The 20797-nt window shown below is 36.4% G+C and overlaps 1 protein-coding gene across 1 annotated transcript; it reads left to right on the top strand.

Moving 5' to 3' along the window:
- The first annotated feature begins 3526 nt into the window (after positions 1 to 3526).
- Positions 3527 to 20616, top strand: LOC129258956 (lanosterol 14-alpha demethylase-like). Its single transcript, XM_054897205.2, has 12 exons — positions 3527 to 3755; positions 3873 to 4043; positions 5306 to 5410; positions 6223 to 6399; positions 7578 to 7704; positions 8222 to 8278; positions 9689 to 9852; positions 10324 to 10524; positions 11091 to 11156; positions 14532 to 14627; positions 16841 to 16953; positions 17460 to 20616. The coding sequence occupies exons 2-12, from the start codon at positions 3903 to 3905 to the stop codon at positions 17701 to 17703; spliced, it is 1491 nt and encodes a 496-aa protein (XP_054753180.1). The 5' UTR covers positions 3527 to 3755; positions 3873 to 3902; the 3' UTR covers positions 17704 to 20616.
- Positions 20617 to 20797: the final 181 nt, after the last annotated feature.

Raw genomic sequence — 20797 nt, 5'->3', positions numbered from 1 at the left:
GTACAGTACTGCTAATGGTTACAAAAATGTATAGAATGTTGCTTTATGGTTGAAATATCACAAATATTTTGCTCGCTTCCTGCACTCGCATCAATTATTGTACTCGTTCTCTTCCCGTTCACAAAAAAATGCTTAGAATATCCAGTTTTCAGGTTGGAATATCACAAATTTTTGAGCTCGCGCTTTGCGCTCGCATTATTTTTTATTGGTGAGTTATGTATCTTATTCAAAATGCAGTAATTAACTGCTTAATTAACTGCTTCCTTTACTGGTCAGTATATAAAAAGAATTAGCGAGCGCAAAGTTATTTTTTAGTTAGATACACATCTTTTTCATGATTACAAAACCAGCTCAGAATAAAATAATTTCCATGTCTTATTACACGACATGTCAAGAAGTTTGAGCTCTTGATTCGCGCTGGCAACATCGCGCAAGTTAATTTCAACAATGATTAGCCCCATAATTGACCATAAATCAAGTTTTACAACTTCAGAATCTTTTTTTTTCAAAACCGCTTGCTCGCTATGCTTTCTCGCTGAGAAGTAAAACCTAAATCAAAATATCTATCTTATAATTAAAAATCACTTTAGAAAGCCTTTGCTCAACTTAATTTCTTTAAAACACACAATTACTTCACGCAGTTCATAATCTAATTTTTAAAATACATGTATCTGTTTGCACAAAAAAACTCATTTTGAAAAATGGGTGCCTTTTTGGCGTTGACCCCCCCCCCCCCCCCATAATAATTTTCTGCTGCCCCTGTCCCAGGGAGTGGAGAAAACATACGTTGAGAATGCCAGGATCCGATGACCGTGGTAATAATAATTATTGCAATGTAAATCGCCTATAGAAAAATTATGGATTATGTGTACACAACAACTATATCATTATTTTAATATGTCTCTATCATGAAATTATTTTTGTTTTAAATGTACAAAGGTTTTTTTTTTTCTCGCTCAGTCCCCTCGCTCACATACATTTTACCATGTGTGATGTCTGCCGCCTAAGTATTGTTAGTTCATTGTTCTGTATATCGTAAGTTTGAAATGCCTTGGCCTTGAGGTTTTCAGGCCTTGGCCTTGGGTTTCCATGCCTTGGCCTTGGTCTTTGGTATTGAAGCCTTGGCCTTGGGTATTAAAGCCTTGGCCTTGGAGGTTTGAGCCTTGACTACAACACTGAATAGCCGACTAATGCCATGGTTAACTTCGAACTGGTTAATTCCGAACTTCTCGTTTAATTAGGTTTAGACAAATATTAGCTTATTTGCCATGGTTTAATATGTCTAGTCCGTATACAAACCAGTCCTAGATCTAAAAAAAAAATATCTTAGTTCTAGTCTAGTCTCTATATCTAGACTCTGATCTACGCTGTATCAGCATGGAACCACTATAGTGTACCAAGGGGGGGGGAGACTGTCCCTCTGACGAGTCGAGTCACAACTGATTCAGGGGAAGTGCCCCCTTTGAGAAGCCAAATTAATAATTTGTAATGTAAAAATGCAACGGAAAAAGACGTATGTCCCCTTTTTTTAACGTGAAGATCTTTTTTTTTTTTTTTGCATGTCAATTTTTTTTTCAGCTAAGAAATCCATAATTTGGGGTGAAGACCCTTTTTTTTTTGGGGGGGGGGGCTTGTCACATTTTTTTGCGGACAAAATATCCTCTAAAAAATTTGCCCCCCTTTTGGAAAATCCTAGGTACACCAGTGCGTGCATGGAACGTATTCTAACGTCAGGCACAAATTAACGTCAGTGATCTTGATCACCGTCTTCACCCAAAATTATGGATTTCGTAGCTGAAAAAAATTTGACAAGAAAAAAAAGAAAAGATCTTCACGTTCAAAAGAGGGGAAAAACGTCTTTTTTCGTTGCATTTTGACATTACAAATTATTAATTTGGCTTCTCAAGGGGGGGGCACGTCCCCTGAATCAGTTGTGACTCGTTAGGGGGCAGTCTGCCCCCCCCCTTTGGTACACTAGTGGTTCCATGCTGATAGCGCGTAGATCAGAGTCAGTAGATCTAGAGACTAGACTAGAACTAAGATATTTTTTTTTAGATCTAGGACTGGTTCTGTATACGGACTAGACATATTAAACCATGGTAAATAAGCTAATATTGGTCCAAACCTAATCACACGTAAAGTTCGGAATTAACAAGTTCGAAGTTAACCATGGCATTTAACCATGGCATTAGTCGGCTATTCCTATTAGTATTGGGCATTAGACAGGTCCAGATTTGAGGTAAAGTTAATGCGCTAGCCTAAGCTAGCCCTACCCTAGCACATGTCTTGCCATTAATGGCAGCTAGTTTGATAAGTGTTTAAGAATTGAATATATATATATATAGATCTAAGCCTATAAGGCCTATGTAACTATGTAAGGGTACCGGTAATTTGACCATGCTAATTCATTCTGAGCAACGTGAATGCTTACGATCGGCACTGGTCGAGGCCAAGTCCACGCGCATGCGTACTCTCAATCCGAAGACGCAAGTCATGAATATTCATATGTCGGTCCAGGTGGGCGTTTCATGAAAGGACTTGTCGGACATTTTATCCGACAAGTACCAGTTTATCCGACAGTTACCATAGGAACAGTGCCTCTCAGCCAATCAGAATCAAGGAAAGATGTCAGATCTGACAACTTGTCGGATGAAAATATTGATGAAACGCTCCCCAGAACTCGGTGGGAAAAATAATTTCGCGTCCGGCCCCTTTGATAATCCTGGATCTTCCCCTTTGATAATCATAAAACTGAGGGGCAATAAAAGTTTTGAAATTGTAAAAATGAGGAGTGTGCCCCCCCCCCCGCTCTGATCGACCCCCTCTGCGTGACCCAGTTATTTCCTTGGCAGAGCTATAGGCCTATACGTGAGACTGGATCTGGCCGGGAGCTAGGGAACATTTTGGATGACTATTTGTAACATATTGATAGCTACTCATTTTATTCTTGCCGGTTTTCCAATTTTTCACCCATATAAGGGGATGCAGGGGGGCCAGGGTGGTGTGCATTAATTTTCAGTTGATTTTCTCCCTCGAATTTTTCTGTCCAAATTAAAGAAAGTCACAATTACTAATTTGCTGTTGTATACGTGGTTTGATTTGTATAATGAATTAAGGTCTTCAAGCTCGTCAGGGGGGCAATATAGGTCTTGCTTCAGGCTCGTCGGGGGGGGGGGGGGCAAAAAAAGGTATTTCAAGCTCGTCAGGGGGGGTATACGTCCTTAGCATGGGTTGTGCCCCCCCCCCCCCCCCCCCCGTAGGTACGCTAGTGGGGATAAAGCACAGCCCCAAAGATCGCTCGTGCACAGAATTGAGATTTATAATTTATTTTTTTACGTAATTTGCATAGTCTAATTCCAGACCATAATGATCAAATTGTTCGTCCAGTATACATATTTTGTTTCTTATGATAATCCTTCTCAAATTGTCAATTGTGGAATGGATTTACTAAAAATCTTCAAAACACTAACCTAATGAAATTCCTCAAATTTACAATGCAAACACATTTACTATCCAAGAATCCCCCATCTCTGAAAATGAACGAGTCCAAGTACCATACGAGGGTCTTTCGGTCAAAGGTAACGTATCGCACTATGCGTGAGCATGCCATGAACAAAAAGGCGTCTGCTAGAATTGTAAGCGCTCTATCGAGTCGAGGTTTTTTGTAGCCCGCTACTGTCCCGTACATTGCCGACGACACGGCGGTGATATTCATTTTGCCCAGGGCCCGATGACCTGACTTTGTCTTTCTGAAGGTAACATTTATCTGTCTTAATTGATCTTTCTTTGTATATTAACATTATAATTTCGACGAAAGAAAGAATAATTGATAGATTATAACAATTTTTTTACTTAAATTCTTCTTTTATCAGGTCAAATTAAGTGTCATTTGAGCTGCAAACATGGCGAATTTCGTGAACATTTTCGAGTCTGTGGGCGGTGTATTTGGAGAGATGACGTTGGCGACAATGATTCTTGTTTCAACGATCTTTGTCCTTGGAATTGCATGGGCATTTAAGAGTCTTCTTGGACCACAGAACAAGGTAATTATGCAGCTCATCTATGAGAATCATTGGCTTAGAAAATGGTACCAGACTACCAGTATATTAAAAGAGGAGGATTTATGAAATTTTGATTTGTCTTGCTCAGTTGCTCATTTTGCTGGTTTAACTTAAGTTTAAGTTAAGATGCCAGTGTTGTTGTGCCAGAAAGTTGTAAAAATTTCAAAGTGAGTTCTTACAGAATCCAGTTAAAATGTCCACCAAACTAGTGTCTGAATGTACAAGTAAAAAGTATCAATTTGCCAAAGGATTTTGGAAGAGATTGGGCCATGCGTCTTGAACTCGCCCCATGAAAATCAAAGAGGTTATTTTGTTTCGCTTTTTCAAATTTAATTTGGTTTAACATACATCATCTCAGTTGAACAGAGTTTGGGTTATTGATGTAATTTTAATCAATCATGCCTGTAAAAATGAGCGCAACAGCACATGAATTTGTAACATGGTGATTGAAAGAATGAAAATTGCGAGAAGGGGGGGGGGAGCGGTACACATGATGATAAAGTCTATTCTGTAGAGATAAGTTTCTTATAAGTTAATGTAATGTGAATAACTTTGGTATACAGATGTTTTATTTTGTTATTTTAAGCTTAATGTGACTACCGGTAGTTTAATAAATCTAACACTCTTAAATTGTCATTGAAAAAACAATTGATTAAGAAAATCGTAAAATAGAGAAAAAAATCTTGCACAGGAACACATTATGATTATGATTTTTTTTTCAGCTGAATAGAGATGTATTGTCATGAAATTGGTGTCATTTGAAAGCTGAGTATCAGCTGCACTAGGGTTAATAGTTTGAGCTTATATTCTGACACTGCTCTTGATATAACAAACAAAAGATTGGTAGGTGGTGATGGCAGCATAATGCATTACTTGTGACTCTATGAGATAATTGTATAACTTTGTTTTTCAAGGGGTTGGGCCTTTGAAAGGCATTCCAAAAACAAATTATATTGAAACTAACATTCTATAGATCTGAAGTGCTTTCTCTGCTCTCACATATTTAAATCCAATTATAAAATGCTGATGCTTGAATGTCAATATGTCATTATATGAAGTGCCAGTCAGTCAGAAGCTTAGTTCACTGTTTAAAGCCTTCAACCACCACTGACCAACCGGTGGTAAATCCTGGCTGTAGTAAATCATATTGGTACGACTTCAGATTTCAATGCCGTGGTTGTGGATCTTGTCTTTGGACGGGTATTAGATAAATAAATTCTGCCTTGCATTTTTTTTTCTTGCAGGACATTAAACTCCCCCCTCGTCTGCCGGCCGGTATTCCATTCCTTGGCCAAGCAGTGGCTTTTAACCAGAGTCCTATTGACTTTTTGGAGAATGCCTATGAAAAGGTAAGGTGTGGTTGAAAATGGATGACCTCTGTCTCAACAGCACTTTGATAATTTCCCATCTTCTATCCAATTATAATGTAAAGTAATTTTATAACATAGACATTGGTTAGACTTTGATAACATGAATGTGCTTTAATATTCATATTTTAATTCGCTCACCCCTTACATACATGTGACCAGCGCCCCAAAACCAACAATAAGTCACCTAGGGAGGTACTCTGTAAAATAATAGACAAAATAGTAATTTGGTCTACAAAAAGTAAAAATTAGAAAATCAACTTACCGTATCTGAAAGATTTTCTTTATACTGCCAAAATTTGAAGTTGTAAAGTTGGATGAATGACAACAGTTTCGTTGACACCATTTGTGGTGAACGACTCGGAAGTTTCACTGAGATTGTACAGTGTGCACATGTCATTCTTGAGTGACCCGTCACTGTCACTGCCACCATTATCTTTGGGCAGTGATAACCAGGTAGTATATTGTTTTATGTCTTGATGAAAGAAAAATATGATTTGAAGTAAAACTTGAAAATAAATGACTTTTTTAGCCATTTTATGTATTGGAGTACATGGAAGAGAAGTCCTTGCCTTACATCACTATGACATCACATATATGCGACCAATTTGAAGTATGGGTATAGTGATTTACCACTTTTAAAACTTTATAACTTTCTTATTGTTCGTCCGATATTGTTCAAACTTTCACCTGTCAACTTGTCTGATTTTTCTTTTTCCTCTGAAAACAAGCTTTTATTTCGGTTGGAATCCCCATTTAACAATAACATTAACCTTTATTGTTTTTTCTTACAGTATGGAGATGTATTCTCCTTCACGATGGTCGGCAAGACCTTCACCTACCTGATTGGATCCGAGGCCAGTGCTCTCCTCTTCAACAGCAAGAATGAGAACCTGAATGCGGAAGAAGTCTACAGCAATCTGACTGTCCCTGTCTTTGGGAAAGGCGTGGCTTATGATGTCCCCAATCCAGTATGTCCAGTCTTGTTGATTTCATTTCATTGCCCGCATCCTGAAGTCCAGTTTCACTTAGGCCATGGTCTAATTCTGTGCTAATCTTATGGGAAGCCAAAAATGTCAAAATTGTGTTTACATTGTACATTTTTTTAATGTTTACTGTGGTCTTTCCTAGTGGTGAAAACAACTGTCTGATTATTTTCAGACAGTTATGAAAGATTTGGGTGTTAAATGAGCTGATAAATTGAACGTCTGCCGTTAAAGATGTGTGTAAAAATTGGCTATTCATACTAGTTAAACCACAAACTTAGACCAGTGTTTAATTTGAACTTTAGTTCTGAATACAGGCTGTAGTGTTTAAAGATATGTCCTTTAGTTGTTTTTGTCATGCCAACATAGCTGAAGCAAGACATGGGCACTGCTCTTTAAAGGCGGCAGCATTGTCAACATCAAATCTTAACCAAGATCAAGTTTTTGTTATGTTGTAACTTTGAAAGAAAAAGAAACTACAGTATATAATGAAAGCTAGACTGTAAATATTAAGACTATCTCTAAGTTGTTACATCAGTCTGGTGTAACCAAAGAAACTTTCAATTTATGAAAAATGTACTTGTAAACTGGAATATACCTGAGAATAAATTGAAGCTTTCACATGGTATTGAATTTCAAACCTTCTGTTGATAAAATCAAACAATAGAAAGACATTTCATTCAGGATTTCTCCATATTTTTTCTCTCTTAAATTTGTCAGCTTCCAATGTTCCATTCAGCTCTGCCGCCATATTTATTAACAATTTCGCATGAGCACCAAGATAACACAATAATTTTTTAGCTCATCCGGCCTGAAGGGCAAGATGAGCTTATGGCATGGCGTCCGTTGTCTGTCATTTCTTCATCAATTTCAATTCTATATCCTCAATTTATGTCACCAATATAATTCACTAAAGTGTCAACTGGGCTGAAATTAAAATTGTGTTAAATTTCGTTGCGAGATGCCGGATGAGCTCCACATCATTGATGTGCTTGTTTAGATAGGTGACCAAGTCACAGATGTTTGGTCACAAATCTGAAACTGCTTATATTAATACATGAAGATGTTCCTTCAAGAGGTTCCTGATCTTTACTTTGTCCTGGAATTGTGAACATTCTCCAAGACTTTCTTCATTGAATCATGTATTGTTTGATTTCACTTAGGTGTTCTTGGAGCAGAAGAAGATGCTTAAGACCGGTCTCAACATCCAGCAGTTCAAGAGACATATACCACTGATAGAGGAGGAGACGAGGGAGTACTTCAACAGATGGGGGAACAGTGGAGAAAAGAGTAAGATAATATTACAAGACATGAGAAAGATAATACCTTCGCACATGGTTGATCCAGGCAAGGTGCATGGGATGTATTTCCCTCTGCACTTTGGGAATCACCATTTTGACATACAGTATTAATATAGCTGAACGATTTTCTTAGATGAAGCTATAATCATATTTGCCCCTCTATTTTTAAATTTGCTCACAGCTACCTCTAATTTAAAAAACCCTGGTTCTGCAACTGCCTTTTGCTCAAGGTTTTTTTTTTTTAGTGTATAGTGTATAATGCACTGATATTCAAGTAAAAATTTGAAATACATTTGAATTTCATTTATTTCAAAGCATATATAATAAGGAAGTCCTTTGGGTTATAATTATTGAGCAAAGAGAAACCTAATTGTATTTAACAGTCCAAGAAATAATTATTGTAGACTGTATAATGAATTCATTTTACTTGAAGTACGTCATTCCCAGAAATTCCTACTTGAATTAACAAATCTATCTTTGTTCTGATCTTCTTCCACTTTTTCAAGATCTCTTTGTTGCTTTATCTGAGCTGATCATTCTGACTGCTAGCCGATGTCTGCACGGTAAGAAGATTTTCAAATAATATAATACACTCATAAAAGTATATTAATATTACTTGTGAATTTCTATTGTACAGTAAGTATATTTTCTTGCAATCTGTTACCTGTGAGGACTTAAGGCTTTGTTTGAGTCCTCTCTGAGGGACCCACAAGCACTAGCCGAAACTAACAAGTCATAATTAAAGGTCAAGTCCACCTCAGAAAAATGTTGATATGAATCAATAGAGAAAAATCATCCAATTTAATCAAAATCGGATGTAAAATATGAAAGTTATGACATCTTGAAGTTTGGCTTATTTTTCACAAAATAGTTATATGCACAATTTAGTCACATGCAAATGAGAGAATTGATGATGTCCATGACTCACTATTTCTTTTGTTTTTTATTTTTGAAATTACATTTTTTTTAAACGGATTTGAAAATAAGGACCAACTTAAATGAACCATAGAATTTTAAGCATTGGTAATTCCACATGTTTAACAAGAAATAAAACTTTGTTTCACAAGACAATGAGGAGAAAATTAGAATATTTCATATAATAAAATTCAAAAGAAATAATGAGTGAGTGATGTCATCAGTTCGCTCATTTGCATACCAACTGGGATGTGCATATAGCTGTTTTGTGAAATTAAGCGAAGCTTTAAAATTTCTTTTGTTATTTCACATTTGATTTTGATGAAATTTTCAGTGTTGTGCTTGTTTGATTTTTCTATTTTTATTCAAATCAACAATTCAACTTTTAGTTTTGGTGGACTTGTCCTTTAAGATATCAATTTAAACAAAAGATAAGGAGAGAACTCTCCTTTGTTTACAATCTTCACTCTTTCTTGTATGTTATTTTGCATTCATAATAAAGAAAGAACTTCAGATAGTTCAAAAGACCCTTAATACTGTTGCCCGTTCACGGCATGCATTTACGAAAATAACTCCATGATCTATTTGATGTGACATGAACTTGAACTTTGTTATTAAATCTCTATTTGAACCTGCTATCTTTGTTCTCGATGAGTTCACACACCTTGAAGCAATGAATGCTGTGTGCATGTTTGAACTACATGTACTCCAAACCTAAGTGTTTGTTTATACAGAAATTTGATGTGATAATCAGGAATGTTTTTTGTTTGCCCAAATCACTAAACTAGAGAAATTAAGGTCTGTGTGTTTGTGATTATGAGAGAGGGCATATATATGGATGGGGGGGGGGGGGGGGAGGGTAATAAAACAATTACTTCCTTCTTGATGGTAATGTAAAGTCCCCCCCCCCCCCTTCAACTCACAAGTACATGTATATTCTTGTACCTTTTTAAATTGTAGACTTAAGAATAATTTCACTGAAAAGAGTGAAGCTTTGAAATAAGGCAAAATATTTTACAAACTTTCTAAAACTGTCTTGCATAACCTTTGACCATTAGGGAAGGAGATCCGGAGTGTATTGAATGAGGAGGTAGCTCAGTTGTATGCGGATCTTGATGGTGGCTTCACCCATCTTGCCTGGCTGGCTCCTAGCTGGATACCATTCCCAAGCTTTATAAGGAGAGATAGAGCTCATAAGAAAATCAAACAAATATTCTACAAGGTGAGATAGTTTCTAGTGTATAAATTCTTTTATATCTTACATAAATCTAATCATGTATGCTGATTGGTTTAAATAGCATCATGTGACCAAACAAATTCTCACTATTTTGCAATGATGTCGAAATTGAAACGCCCATCAAGGAAATGTGCTATTCCGTCAAAGAATCATTATTTTTTTTGAAATCTTGTTATTGTAGTTGTAATACATAGAAAGATGTGTATATTAAAATCAGTCAAGAGGGACAAGAAAAGGGGTTTGGGGGTTTGTTGTGTTCATGGAAACAATGTGTGACCGATTTGGTAGGTTTTAATGTATATGTACAGAGATAAAACTTGAGATCCATATTGTTTTACTTAATCACAAAACCACAATGCTGCTTTAAAAATTATTAGAAGAGACTATCTTACAAAAAAATCACACATATATATCTCAACTCAATATTTCAGTTGTGTTCTATTTACCCTGACACAGGCCATCGCCAAACGACGCGAGACTGGAGTTGAAGACGACATGCTTCAAACGCTGATTGAGTCTCGTTACAAATCAGGGCGCCCTCTATCCGATGATGAGATCGCAGGGATGTGTATAGGTTTGCTCCTAGCTGGTCAGCATACTTCATCTACCACCAGTGCTTGGTTAGGATTCTTTGTTGCTAGGGATAAAGAACTTCAGGTATACTTCATTCTTTATTTCAACATGATTTTTAATAGTTGAGTACCCCATGCCATGGCCCCAATTCAAACCAGAGCTTGTATCTATCTTATTCCAAATTTGTAAAGTATTGAATTATGATTCATTGCTGCTAGAGGTTAACAACTCATTTCATTTTTTGTCAATTATATCTCAGTCAGGGGCCTGTCTTACCAAAAGTTGTAATAGGAAATTCAGATCAATCTTGACTTGAATTTATATTGTATCAAATCAAAATCATATTAAGATTGATATAAATTTCCTGTTTTTTTTGTACAAAATCTGAGATTTTTATCTTAGTTTGATTTTATTTGAATCTATAAATGGCAAATCTTTATAAGACTTGGAAAAAGTTTAAATGTATTCTCACTCTGATTTCAAATACAATTTTTTTCCTGTTTCCTGTACTGCGATACTTAAAACTTGGTCAAAACCTTGCAAAGACCAGAAATGGGGAAAAGTTGTAATTCGTCTGAGAGCTAGTAAGTGTTGTACACTTCAATACAGTAACATTTGTTGTTTTAACCTTTTTATTGTGTTTGGTACAGGAACGTTGTATAGCAGAGCAAACCAAAGTGTGTGGGGATATATCAGCACCGGTCACATATGAACAGGTACGTCATAGTCTTATTAATCCACTCTGATAAAACCATGCATCATGTTGAAATGTACCTTGAGGTTCTGTGTTGTAAATCAGAGGAGTATTTAATCGCCTGAGAAGCATAGTGACGTTAACTGATTTTACGTGCGCAATAAAGAATTCGAGAAAATCGCTTTTAAAAGTTTTTTTGACAATGTTTTAAGATGGATTTCGCAAATTTGCGTGAATAATTTCCTTAAAATTTTCACGCAAGAAAACTTGAAGATGTCTTTAAACTTATATCAAGGAATCACAATAAAATGTGAGCATTTCCAGATAATACAATCTGTTTAAAAGTTAGCACCTTATGCTTCTTGAATCTTTGTGGATTGGTGGGTGCATGTGGGAGCATTAATTACTTAGCACCCTTATGCTTCTTGAATCTCTCCCAGCCAGTAAAAATTAAATTAAGGGTTGCTCTCATGACAAGGACTAAAACTTGAGATGCGCCACAGCATGTTACTTAAAGTATTGTGCAACTTAAACACTTAATGTATTGTACAACCATTGTACAACTTCTTTCATTCATAAGACATGCCATAGCGTGTCTTGAGTGTAATATCCTACAGGGCAGCAAATATGTTATTCAAGGCACTGTCAAAGGAAGATTAACTTGATATCTACTGTATGTGTGTATGGGGGGGGGGGGGTAGTGATATTCAAGCCATATGCTGAATGTTTAACAAGATCTGCAGATCCAAGGATCATATACAATAATGTTAAATGATGAAGAGTTTATTAGTTGCTTCAATAAGCACATTTTGTACTTGGCTCGCTAGAAAACCTGTCCATCCTTGTATAAGAAGTACAAGTGAATAGTTACTCTTCACTGGCTTCTTTTTCATCTGAACATGTCAACTCTCTGTAGTATTTGTGGTAAATTCTGGGGATAACACCTCTGATTCACAGAAGGCTACAAGGTCACATATCTTGGCATGTGAAATGGGCAAAGGATCCACTGTACAACTTCTTCAAATCAAGATCCCCAGCCATCTCCCTAGTTGTTTTCACCCGGATTGATCTGAAATCTTCATCCAACTCATACTTGAATAGAATCGTATTTGGATGATCCTTTTGCATACTTCCAGACTTTGATTTTCAGCCAATTTACAGGCTCTCCATCAGTCGCCCGTTTTGTGTTTGAAAATATCTTTAATTCAATTGATTTCAGATCAGTGAATTTTGATGAATCTAGATGGATGACTTTATATGGCTCACTGGTCTTCTCTGCACATTAAATCACAGTACCCCATTCGTTTGGATGATAGATATTTCTTTTTTTCAGGGCTTCAGGGCCTTTTCAATAACTGAATGAATGGAATCACACTCCATATGAGTGTGGCCACTTTCCAAGAACTTCTGTTCTATAACATCTAGTGAAGAGGTTCTTACCAAGTAACACATTGCTGCTGCAACAAATTTGTTTCTGTTCTGACCACCAGAACAATCTGAAAACATACAGTCACATGCTTGACTTTCTTAGGAAGTGACTGAAGCTGTAACATGAGGCATGTGCCAATTTCACAAGACCCTCGTTTGCCCTCAGTTTCTGGCCCAAATAACAGAAACCTTCTTTGGTGTGTTGGTCATACATTGTAAAATTGTAAGATGATAGCTTTCTCTTACAGTAGAAAACACTTGCATTTGAGCAAGGGGAAGTCAGTGTTTGTTGCAGATCAAATGTGAAGGATTTAAAACTAGGATCAGTGTTGCATCACATTTTGTCTGTGCGTTTATCATCCCTTGCCCTCTCTTTCTCAGTGATATGTTTCTTCTGTTCTTCAGCAGCATTTGCTTTTTCAGTTGGATCCATCAAGTCAAATTGTGAGCATCTATTACATCTATCCATTTTAAGAACATGAAAGCCTTAATTGAAGTACTTCCTGAATAATTGTCTGTACATTGTTGACATGTTAAGGTGTGGAAGGAATTGCTTTTCTGTGGTTTTTCTGCAGTAATGAGATTCCATTACTTGAAATGTTTGTATGTGCTTTTTGACCTTTTCTATGATCGAATCCTCTGTCTTTCAATGTTGCCACAGTTCCAATATTGTACAAATACATCCTCTCTTGTTTCACTGTCATAATTTGACATACACTTTGAGAAGCATGATTTATTGCACCCTTTCCCCATACTTCTCTCAGGAACATCCCTGGCCTGAGTTCCTGCTGATCTTGATGGTGTTTCTTTTCAATGTTTCTTCCTACACGATGGTGGTCTCTGATAAGAAGAAAGAATTATTTAGGCTATCAATAACTTGACCCAATCTACTGTTTGTAATTAAATAAAGAACTTTTCATTAAATTTCAGTAAAATAAGTAGGGTTAAAAACCTTATAGTATTAGGACCAGGGGGAGGGTCTTGGTAATAGTCCAGGGGTGAAGTGTCCTTGAACTAAAGGAAGGTGCAATGAATATGAATTTTTTTGTATTAAGAAATGTCAATTATTTTACTAATATGATACAAATTGAATGAACTATTTTTTTTTACATTTTCATTATTAATTACATCTTATTCATTTCCAAAATAAGAAATGAAGTGAATGTAAAATACTAAACGAATAAAAGTTTATAACAATTTGGAAGGAAAGCTTGATCTCTGCATTCGTATATGATTGATGTAAATCATGAGCTTTATGTGGCCAACAAGAACACAACACCTAAATGAAGAATAATCCACTGGCAAAAAAAAATATAAGAGTGATAACACTCCTTTTATGTCTCCGGAATTAGAGGGTAAGAAATGGGGGGGGGGGTAAGGTAAATACAACCATACATTAATAGAACTGGACGAGTTAACGCCCATATGCTTCTCAAGAATAGCGCCAAAATGAGTTAACGTCAATGTGTTTCTGATGGATATCTCAATAAATTTTTTAATTTAAGATTTTTCGATTAGACCAAACGAAAGAGAAATAAAAACTCTGAAAGATGATATGTAAAACAAAAAATCGACCCGGGGACGAAAATTTAAAAATAGTTAACGTCACTATGCTTGTCAGGCGACGATTTCATAGTCTGTGATTTTCACTGACAACTGTTATAAGCTACTGAAATCCTTGATCCTGATTGGCTAAGAACAAATTAGTCACCAACTGTTTGCTTCATGAAGCTCGGTCTATGTTAACCATCAAAGTTTTGACAGTATGCAGAGGAATCCCTCTCCAGATAGGCTACACATATTTCTGTGGATTGATCTACAAACTTTGCTAATTACAGACAACCTTTTACTGGTAATTTATAATGTGGATTTTTGAGGCAGATGATCACATATGATGTATATTTTGTGAGACTTGCTTTGCTAGTAATTGAGTTTTAATCAGTAAACAAAAATTTGCATTTCATTACAGCTGAAAGACATGCAGTTACTGGACAACTGTATAAAGGAGACACTGAGACTGAGACCACCTATCATGACCATGATGAGGGTTGCTAAATCCTCCTTGGTAAGTGTATCAATCCAGTAGCGTTTCTGACTCCGCTTTACTATCTGATGATAGCATAACATCGTTTATTTAAATGCATTTATAAACATTTCATATTGACTGGATATTATAATTGCATATGGAAACAAAGACTATTATTAAGTTCTTTTTTTTAATAAGTAATGCATTTAAATGTTTATTTTATACCAATTTTATTTTTGTATATTTGTAAACCCTGACTAGTGAGGAGAGCTTCATAACAGAAACTAGTTTTAGTCGTCCTCAGGCACTAGTTGGTGGTAATTCCTTTCTCTTGTGCATATTCTTGTTGTCTTTTGCCTTGAAATAAAATTAATTAATTAATTAATAAATCTAGGTTTTTTCAAGGTTTGGGGGGGGGGGGCAGGGGGGCAAATGGCACCATTTTCTTGGGGCAGAATTAAGATGAACAAGATAGGAGAAAAATTGAAAGAAGAACATAAAAATCTGATGATCAACCAAAATAGGCCAGTATGATCAAGCATTGCTTCTGAAAAGGGGTACTATTTTGGTGCTTGCCCTTGACATTATTTCCAACTAAATATTAAAGCCACTTGATTAATCTCCATAGCCAAAGGCCATTCCATGTTGCGAAGCAGTGTAGTAGTGTCCATGAGGGTCTGTGGTTTAAGCTTTATGAATATTAATACTTCTGGAAGGGTTTCTCACATCAAGGAATTTCCATATTTTTTTCCCCAGAAGCAAGAGAGAGAGGGGGGGTTATGGTATTGTCTATAACTTCTGAAAAGTCATGATTCTAGAAATGTGTGTATTAAGGATGTTCCACACTCAAATTGAAATCCATGTCCTTTTCAACAAATTTTTAGCACCTAAATTTAGGATGGGTTTCAATAGAGGAGAGATGGAAATTCCAAATAATCAAACTTGTTTACAATGCCCTAAATGGTAGTTGCCCACAATATATTTCAGATTTGTTCATTCAATTATCAAACACCCACTCATACCGTACCAGATATGCTGATAGTTATGGGATCATTATACACAAGTGTAAAACAGAGAAGGGAAAGAAAAGGATTTCAGTACTCTGTTCAATTCTGTGGAATAATATTCCATCTGCAGTAAGAAGGGCTGCAACCTTGCAATCATTTATTTCATCCTGTTGGAGAAACCGTAGATCTCAACCCAGGTTATAAATCACAACTCGCGAAACTTTATTGTTTTTGTATCGTTCTAATTATGTTGTCCTTTGTTTTTCTTTTGTATGTGTTTAAATGTAGCAGGGCCCTCTGGGAGAACAGTGTACGTCACTGATGAGGCTACCCTGGATAAACAAGACTTTATAATAATAATAATAAATATCCCAAATATGCAAAAACTAACATGGGTTCATTTGCTTGATTTTTTGCTATCAAGCTTTGAATTTCACCCATTTAAAAGGTATTGAGAAATATGCAATAAAAATATTTTTGCATTTTAAGACCCCATGAGATCACAGTGTTGAGTTTAAACCTCTATTACTTAGTCAAAATCCATCTAAATTTTACATTATAGTTCGGAATTATATACTTAAGATAAAGAATCCACTTATATTGCTATTTATTTGCTTCAAGAAGTACAATAAATGCTGCACTTTATTCAAAACCCAAGTCATTTTCACCAAATTTTGCATGGTTGTAGAGATAGGTATACTTAAGGTGTTAACATTAAACATTGGGGGTTCATGTGCTTGTTTTCAAACTATCAACACTTTTGTTGGAGCAAATGCGCTTTGAATAATATTAAAAAAAAACAGAGTCAAAAGGCTTTTTATCTACTTATAGAAATATTCTAGACCACTTTCCCATTTAATCAAACTCAAAGCACTGCAGAGTAATGTATTCTGAAGAGGTATACCGGTAGGCGGTTAAAAATTTGGTCCATAGATCCTTTTCAGCTAATAGCGTCGTAAAATAACACATCAAAAGATTTGCTTTTAGAGTGGGGATGACTGGAAAAATCAGCAGATACCTGTAGTTTAAATCACCTGTTCACTTATTGTGACGTCAACGCGCATGAGGTAAATATGCGCAGATAGGGATGCGCACAAACATAACCGGGGAACGTCCTTAAAAGCCATCTTTTGTCAAGGAAAGTCTTGTTCAGGTTGGTTATGCATGCACGGTATTTAGATTTCAGTGAAATTTTCAGTGGAAAAATGAGGTTCAGTCGATTATTTAACTATTTTTCACTTGTAGACCTACAAAGGTATGACCATTCCTGCTGGCCATCAGGTGTGTGTGTCACCAACGGTCAATCAAAGATTGAAGGACAACTGGATGCCAGGACCCAAGGATTTCAACCCAGACAGGTGAGCATTTGATGATGGTAGCCAGTGGTGGTGGTGGGGGGGTTGATGATGATGGTGATGGGCAGTGTTGATGATGATGATGATAATGGTGATGATGATGATTGGAATCATGGTTGTGATGGTAAATATACAAATGATGCTCTTGATGGTGTGTTTATGATATCGCATCAGTGGCAATGCTGCCCAGCAATGCTCTTGATAACAATCGAGTACAAGAGCAAGTATACCCTTGGGAACGGTGACACGACATTTGCTCCTACGACAATTGCTCCGGTCTGAATATCTCAGATGGCATAGGGTTAGAGTTATGATTGTAATAAGAGTTGTTGGTTCAGAATAATGTTAAGATAAGGATTAGGGTTTATTTACTTTTGGAGGATAGGTTTTATGTTTGGCTTAACGTGCACATTTTCCATCGGAGCAATTGTCGCCGGAGCAAGTGTCATTAAACCTTAAGTACATGTATAACAGCTGGTTGCATCACCTTATTGTCAATCACCTTACAGGTTCCTTGACGAGAGCAAATCCAACAGCGAGAAGTTCTCCTACGTACCCTTCGGGGCTGGCCGCCATCGATGCATCGGAGAGAACTTTGCCTACGTTCAAATCAAGACCATCTGGTCCATCATGCTGAGGATATTTGAGTTCGACCTGGTCGACGGCTACTTCCCTGACATTAACTACCAAACCATGATCCACACCCCTCTTAATCCCATAATCCGGTATAAACGTAGGGAGGAACTATCATGAGCAGGGGTGGGATTTGGAAGCCCGTTATTGTGTCAAGCTCGTGCATCAGTATTGTTCTTGTGTCTGTTGTAGGATATTTTTTTAATTGTGAATGGATGGTCTGTGATAGCATAGCTACTAATTCCAGGAAGAAATAGTAAGAACTGATGCTCTTTAACACTGTTATGTCTTTTTTGCAATTTCAACAATGGAGGACATGTTACCACCACATGTTGTATTAAGAAATGCCTCTTCAAACAAATAGTATTTCTATGGATGTTTAATTATTCATTGATGGACATTTTCTAAATTATTATTTATGCCACCGCACTGGAGGTTTCCCCGAGTATCTGACTCAATCAGTTCATTCCCACAAGTTGATTTTCTAGTACGCCCATTGAATACTGAATTCTGAAATTCACATAGATTTTGTAAAGGGACCATTCTGTTCAAGTAAGCAATGGGTTAATAATGAAACAGAGAGCTTGATGTTGTGTAGTGTGTGATATACTACCTCAATGATGACAGCCCTCCCTTTTGCTTATATAGGAAATACATAGGAAAATGAGATTTATGTTCCCAGCAGTAACACACACCATATTAATAAGTGGTGTATGGTAACTTTATTTGACACTTCACTTTAAAGTATTATGCTAATAGTTTCTGGGTTTTTTTTAAAGCAAATGTGGTATGAAGATGATTAAGTGAAGTTTAACCATCCATTTGTCCATGACAATGATTTACATGTTACAAATCCTTGGCAGCTGCTGTAATGAAAACTTGCACTTTAGGGAAGTCCTACAATTGTAAATATTGGTGTTTACCCCACCCCCTTCCCCCCAAAAAGGTAAAGTTATGGATGGGTGTTCCTTGTTTCATGAAGAGAATGCTGCTTTTCAGGTAAAACCCCAATTCTAGGGACAAGCACTGAAAATAAAGTTGATATCAACTATACCTTGGCAAGATTATTCTTAAAGAGTATGGGGGGGGGGAATGATCTTCTGTTTTATTTTTATGCAGGGTAATCAGGTGTTTCAATCAATTGCAGAATTATTTGTTTGGGATGGTGTTATTTTTTCTTTGAAATATTGGCATTTCATAGATTAAACTGAAAAATTATTCTTTTCTATGAGCCAAATGGTTTTAACTTATTCATTGCAAAAATGATAAAAGTTGTGCTCAAAAGTTAGTAAACCCCACCACAAAATGCACTCTTTCATGCCGAATGAAGACAATAGCACTACAATGTTGGCAAGAAACAAAGTTAATAATGCAATAATATTCTATCAGCCAACTTCACAATTAATATATCTAAAACATGGCAAAATTAAGTGGTATTTTAATTTTCTGGTGGGATAACTTTTGAGCACCCCTGTATATGGTGGTATGTTGCGTCATAGCAAGAACCTGACCAAATACAATTAGCATCCAAGCACAAACAAAATACTACTTCATAAACATTATTTCCATTTTGTGTGTATTTTTCCAGCACATTCATTTATTTCAGGAATGTTGTATTGTAACATTTCCACATTTGTTTACTTTTTTTCCCTGTAAACACATTTTGTTTTATATCTTTGAAGGCACCATATATAATTAGACGTTCATATGAACGAGTGTCCATAAGTGAAAATAAAATGACATTAAACTACGAATGCCTTTATACTAGCATAGCTACAACTTTACAAACATGTATTCAGGTGTGTGGGACAAAGTAATTACTATTTGATTCAGGATTTGTTACATAAACATAACATAAACCCCCCTCCAAATTTGTAAAACGTTATCCATACTCCTCATCTTGCGTAGTAAAAGGAAAATACGAATTTTACAATTGATCTTATTGATAGGTGGAAAGAGCTTCCACGCACGCATTTTGAGACCACCGGAAACAAATTAATCTAAAGTAACAAAGTAAAATAAAAGGTAAAGCATGCACAAAGTTCTAAACCTTTTTCCCAGTGCGTGAGCATACGTGGAGTAATTTACGCAATGGTATTGTCCCAAAGTAATCCAAAAAGGTAAAGCACGCACAAAGCTTCACATATGTTTCCAGTGCGTGTGCGTATATGGAGTACTTTAAGCATTGGTATGGCCCCATACACTGTTTAGTAAATTGCCGATTCGTCTATTGCCAACTCGACCACTCACCACAGGGTCTACTTTCATCTAAGTCTAATGCCATTCCGTCCATCAACGTTTCGTCTGACAACCATTTGGTTCAATAAGCATTTGGTCCAATCACCACTTCTTCTAATCACCATTTCGTCTCATAACCAGTTGGTCTAATATCCATTTCATTTTCATTAATTTTGCACATTTAACACTTAGTCCAATTAGACCAAATGGTATATGGACTTAATAGCTATTGGACCAACTGGTTATTAGACGAAATGGTGAGTGGACGAATTGGCAATTAGACCGTGTGGACAGTGGACGAACCGATAGTAGACCGAATCATAGTAGACGAGATGACAATTGGATGAATTGGCATTAGACGAATTCGAAACAAACCCACTGTTTACAAGTGTTTATTGTGTCATGGAGTCATTTTCCTTGGTCTCAGAGGTCATGTGTACGAGCTCCACCCAGCTTATGGATAAAAATGATTGATCTAGATATCAGGGGGGTGTTTCACAAAGATTAAGTATGACTTGGAGTCGCACTTAAATGTCTCGTTGCACACAGTATAAAAGGCATTGGTTAGATCATGCCAAGAGGATGCGCATTACTGCGTATTGATCAACAAGATTGCTCATTGCATATCATGTATACGTCGGCATTTAAAAGCAACTGAAGTCTTTGTGAAACACCCCCCCCCCCCCCCAGATGTCAACTTGAAGGTATACACATGAATTATGTCTGGATCAGAATGATGGCAATGAGCGATCAAAATACTGTCCAAATTAAAAACGCAATGTACATTCAATTCTACCAGTCAGTTTGAACACGAATGTCCATTGTCGTGATATTCTGTTGTACACCTTTCTAATATGATTTCCATTCAAAGACAAAATAGTGCCTGAATATTGAATGCTCTGTTCAACAATCGATCTATTATTTAAAAAAAAATTACCAGACACTTTTAGTCTACTTTACACAGATAGAAATAAAT

The sequence above is a fragment of the Lytechinus pictus genome, chromosome 4, assembly GCF_037042905.1.
Source record: "Lytechinus pictus isolate F3 Inbred chromosome 4, Lp3.0, whole genome shotgun sequence".
NCBI lineage: Eukaryota > Metazoa > Echinodermata > Echinoidea > Temnopleuroida > Toxopneustidae > Lytechinus > Lytechinus pictus.
Note: the sequence above shows the minus strand (reverse complement) of the source record. Positions and strands in the feature narration are given on the sequence as shown.

Excerpts from the sequence above, each read along its gene's own strand:
- LOC129258956 (XM_054897205.2), top strand. The coding sequence starts at position 3,903 with ATGGCGAATTTCGTGAACATTTTCGAGTCTGTGGGCGGTGTATTTGGA. Across the intron at positions 6,400-7,577 it reads CTTATGATGTCCCCAATCCA|GTGTTCTTGGAGCAGAAGAA; the intron begins GTATGTCCAGTC and ends GATTTCACTTAG. Across the intron at positions 16,954-17,459 it reads AAGGATTTCAACCCAGACAG|GTTCCTTGACGAGAGCAAAT; the intron begins GTGAGCATTTGA and ends ATCACCTTACAG.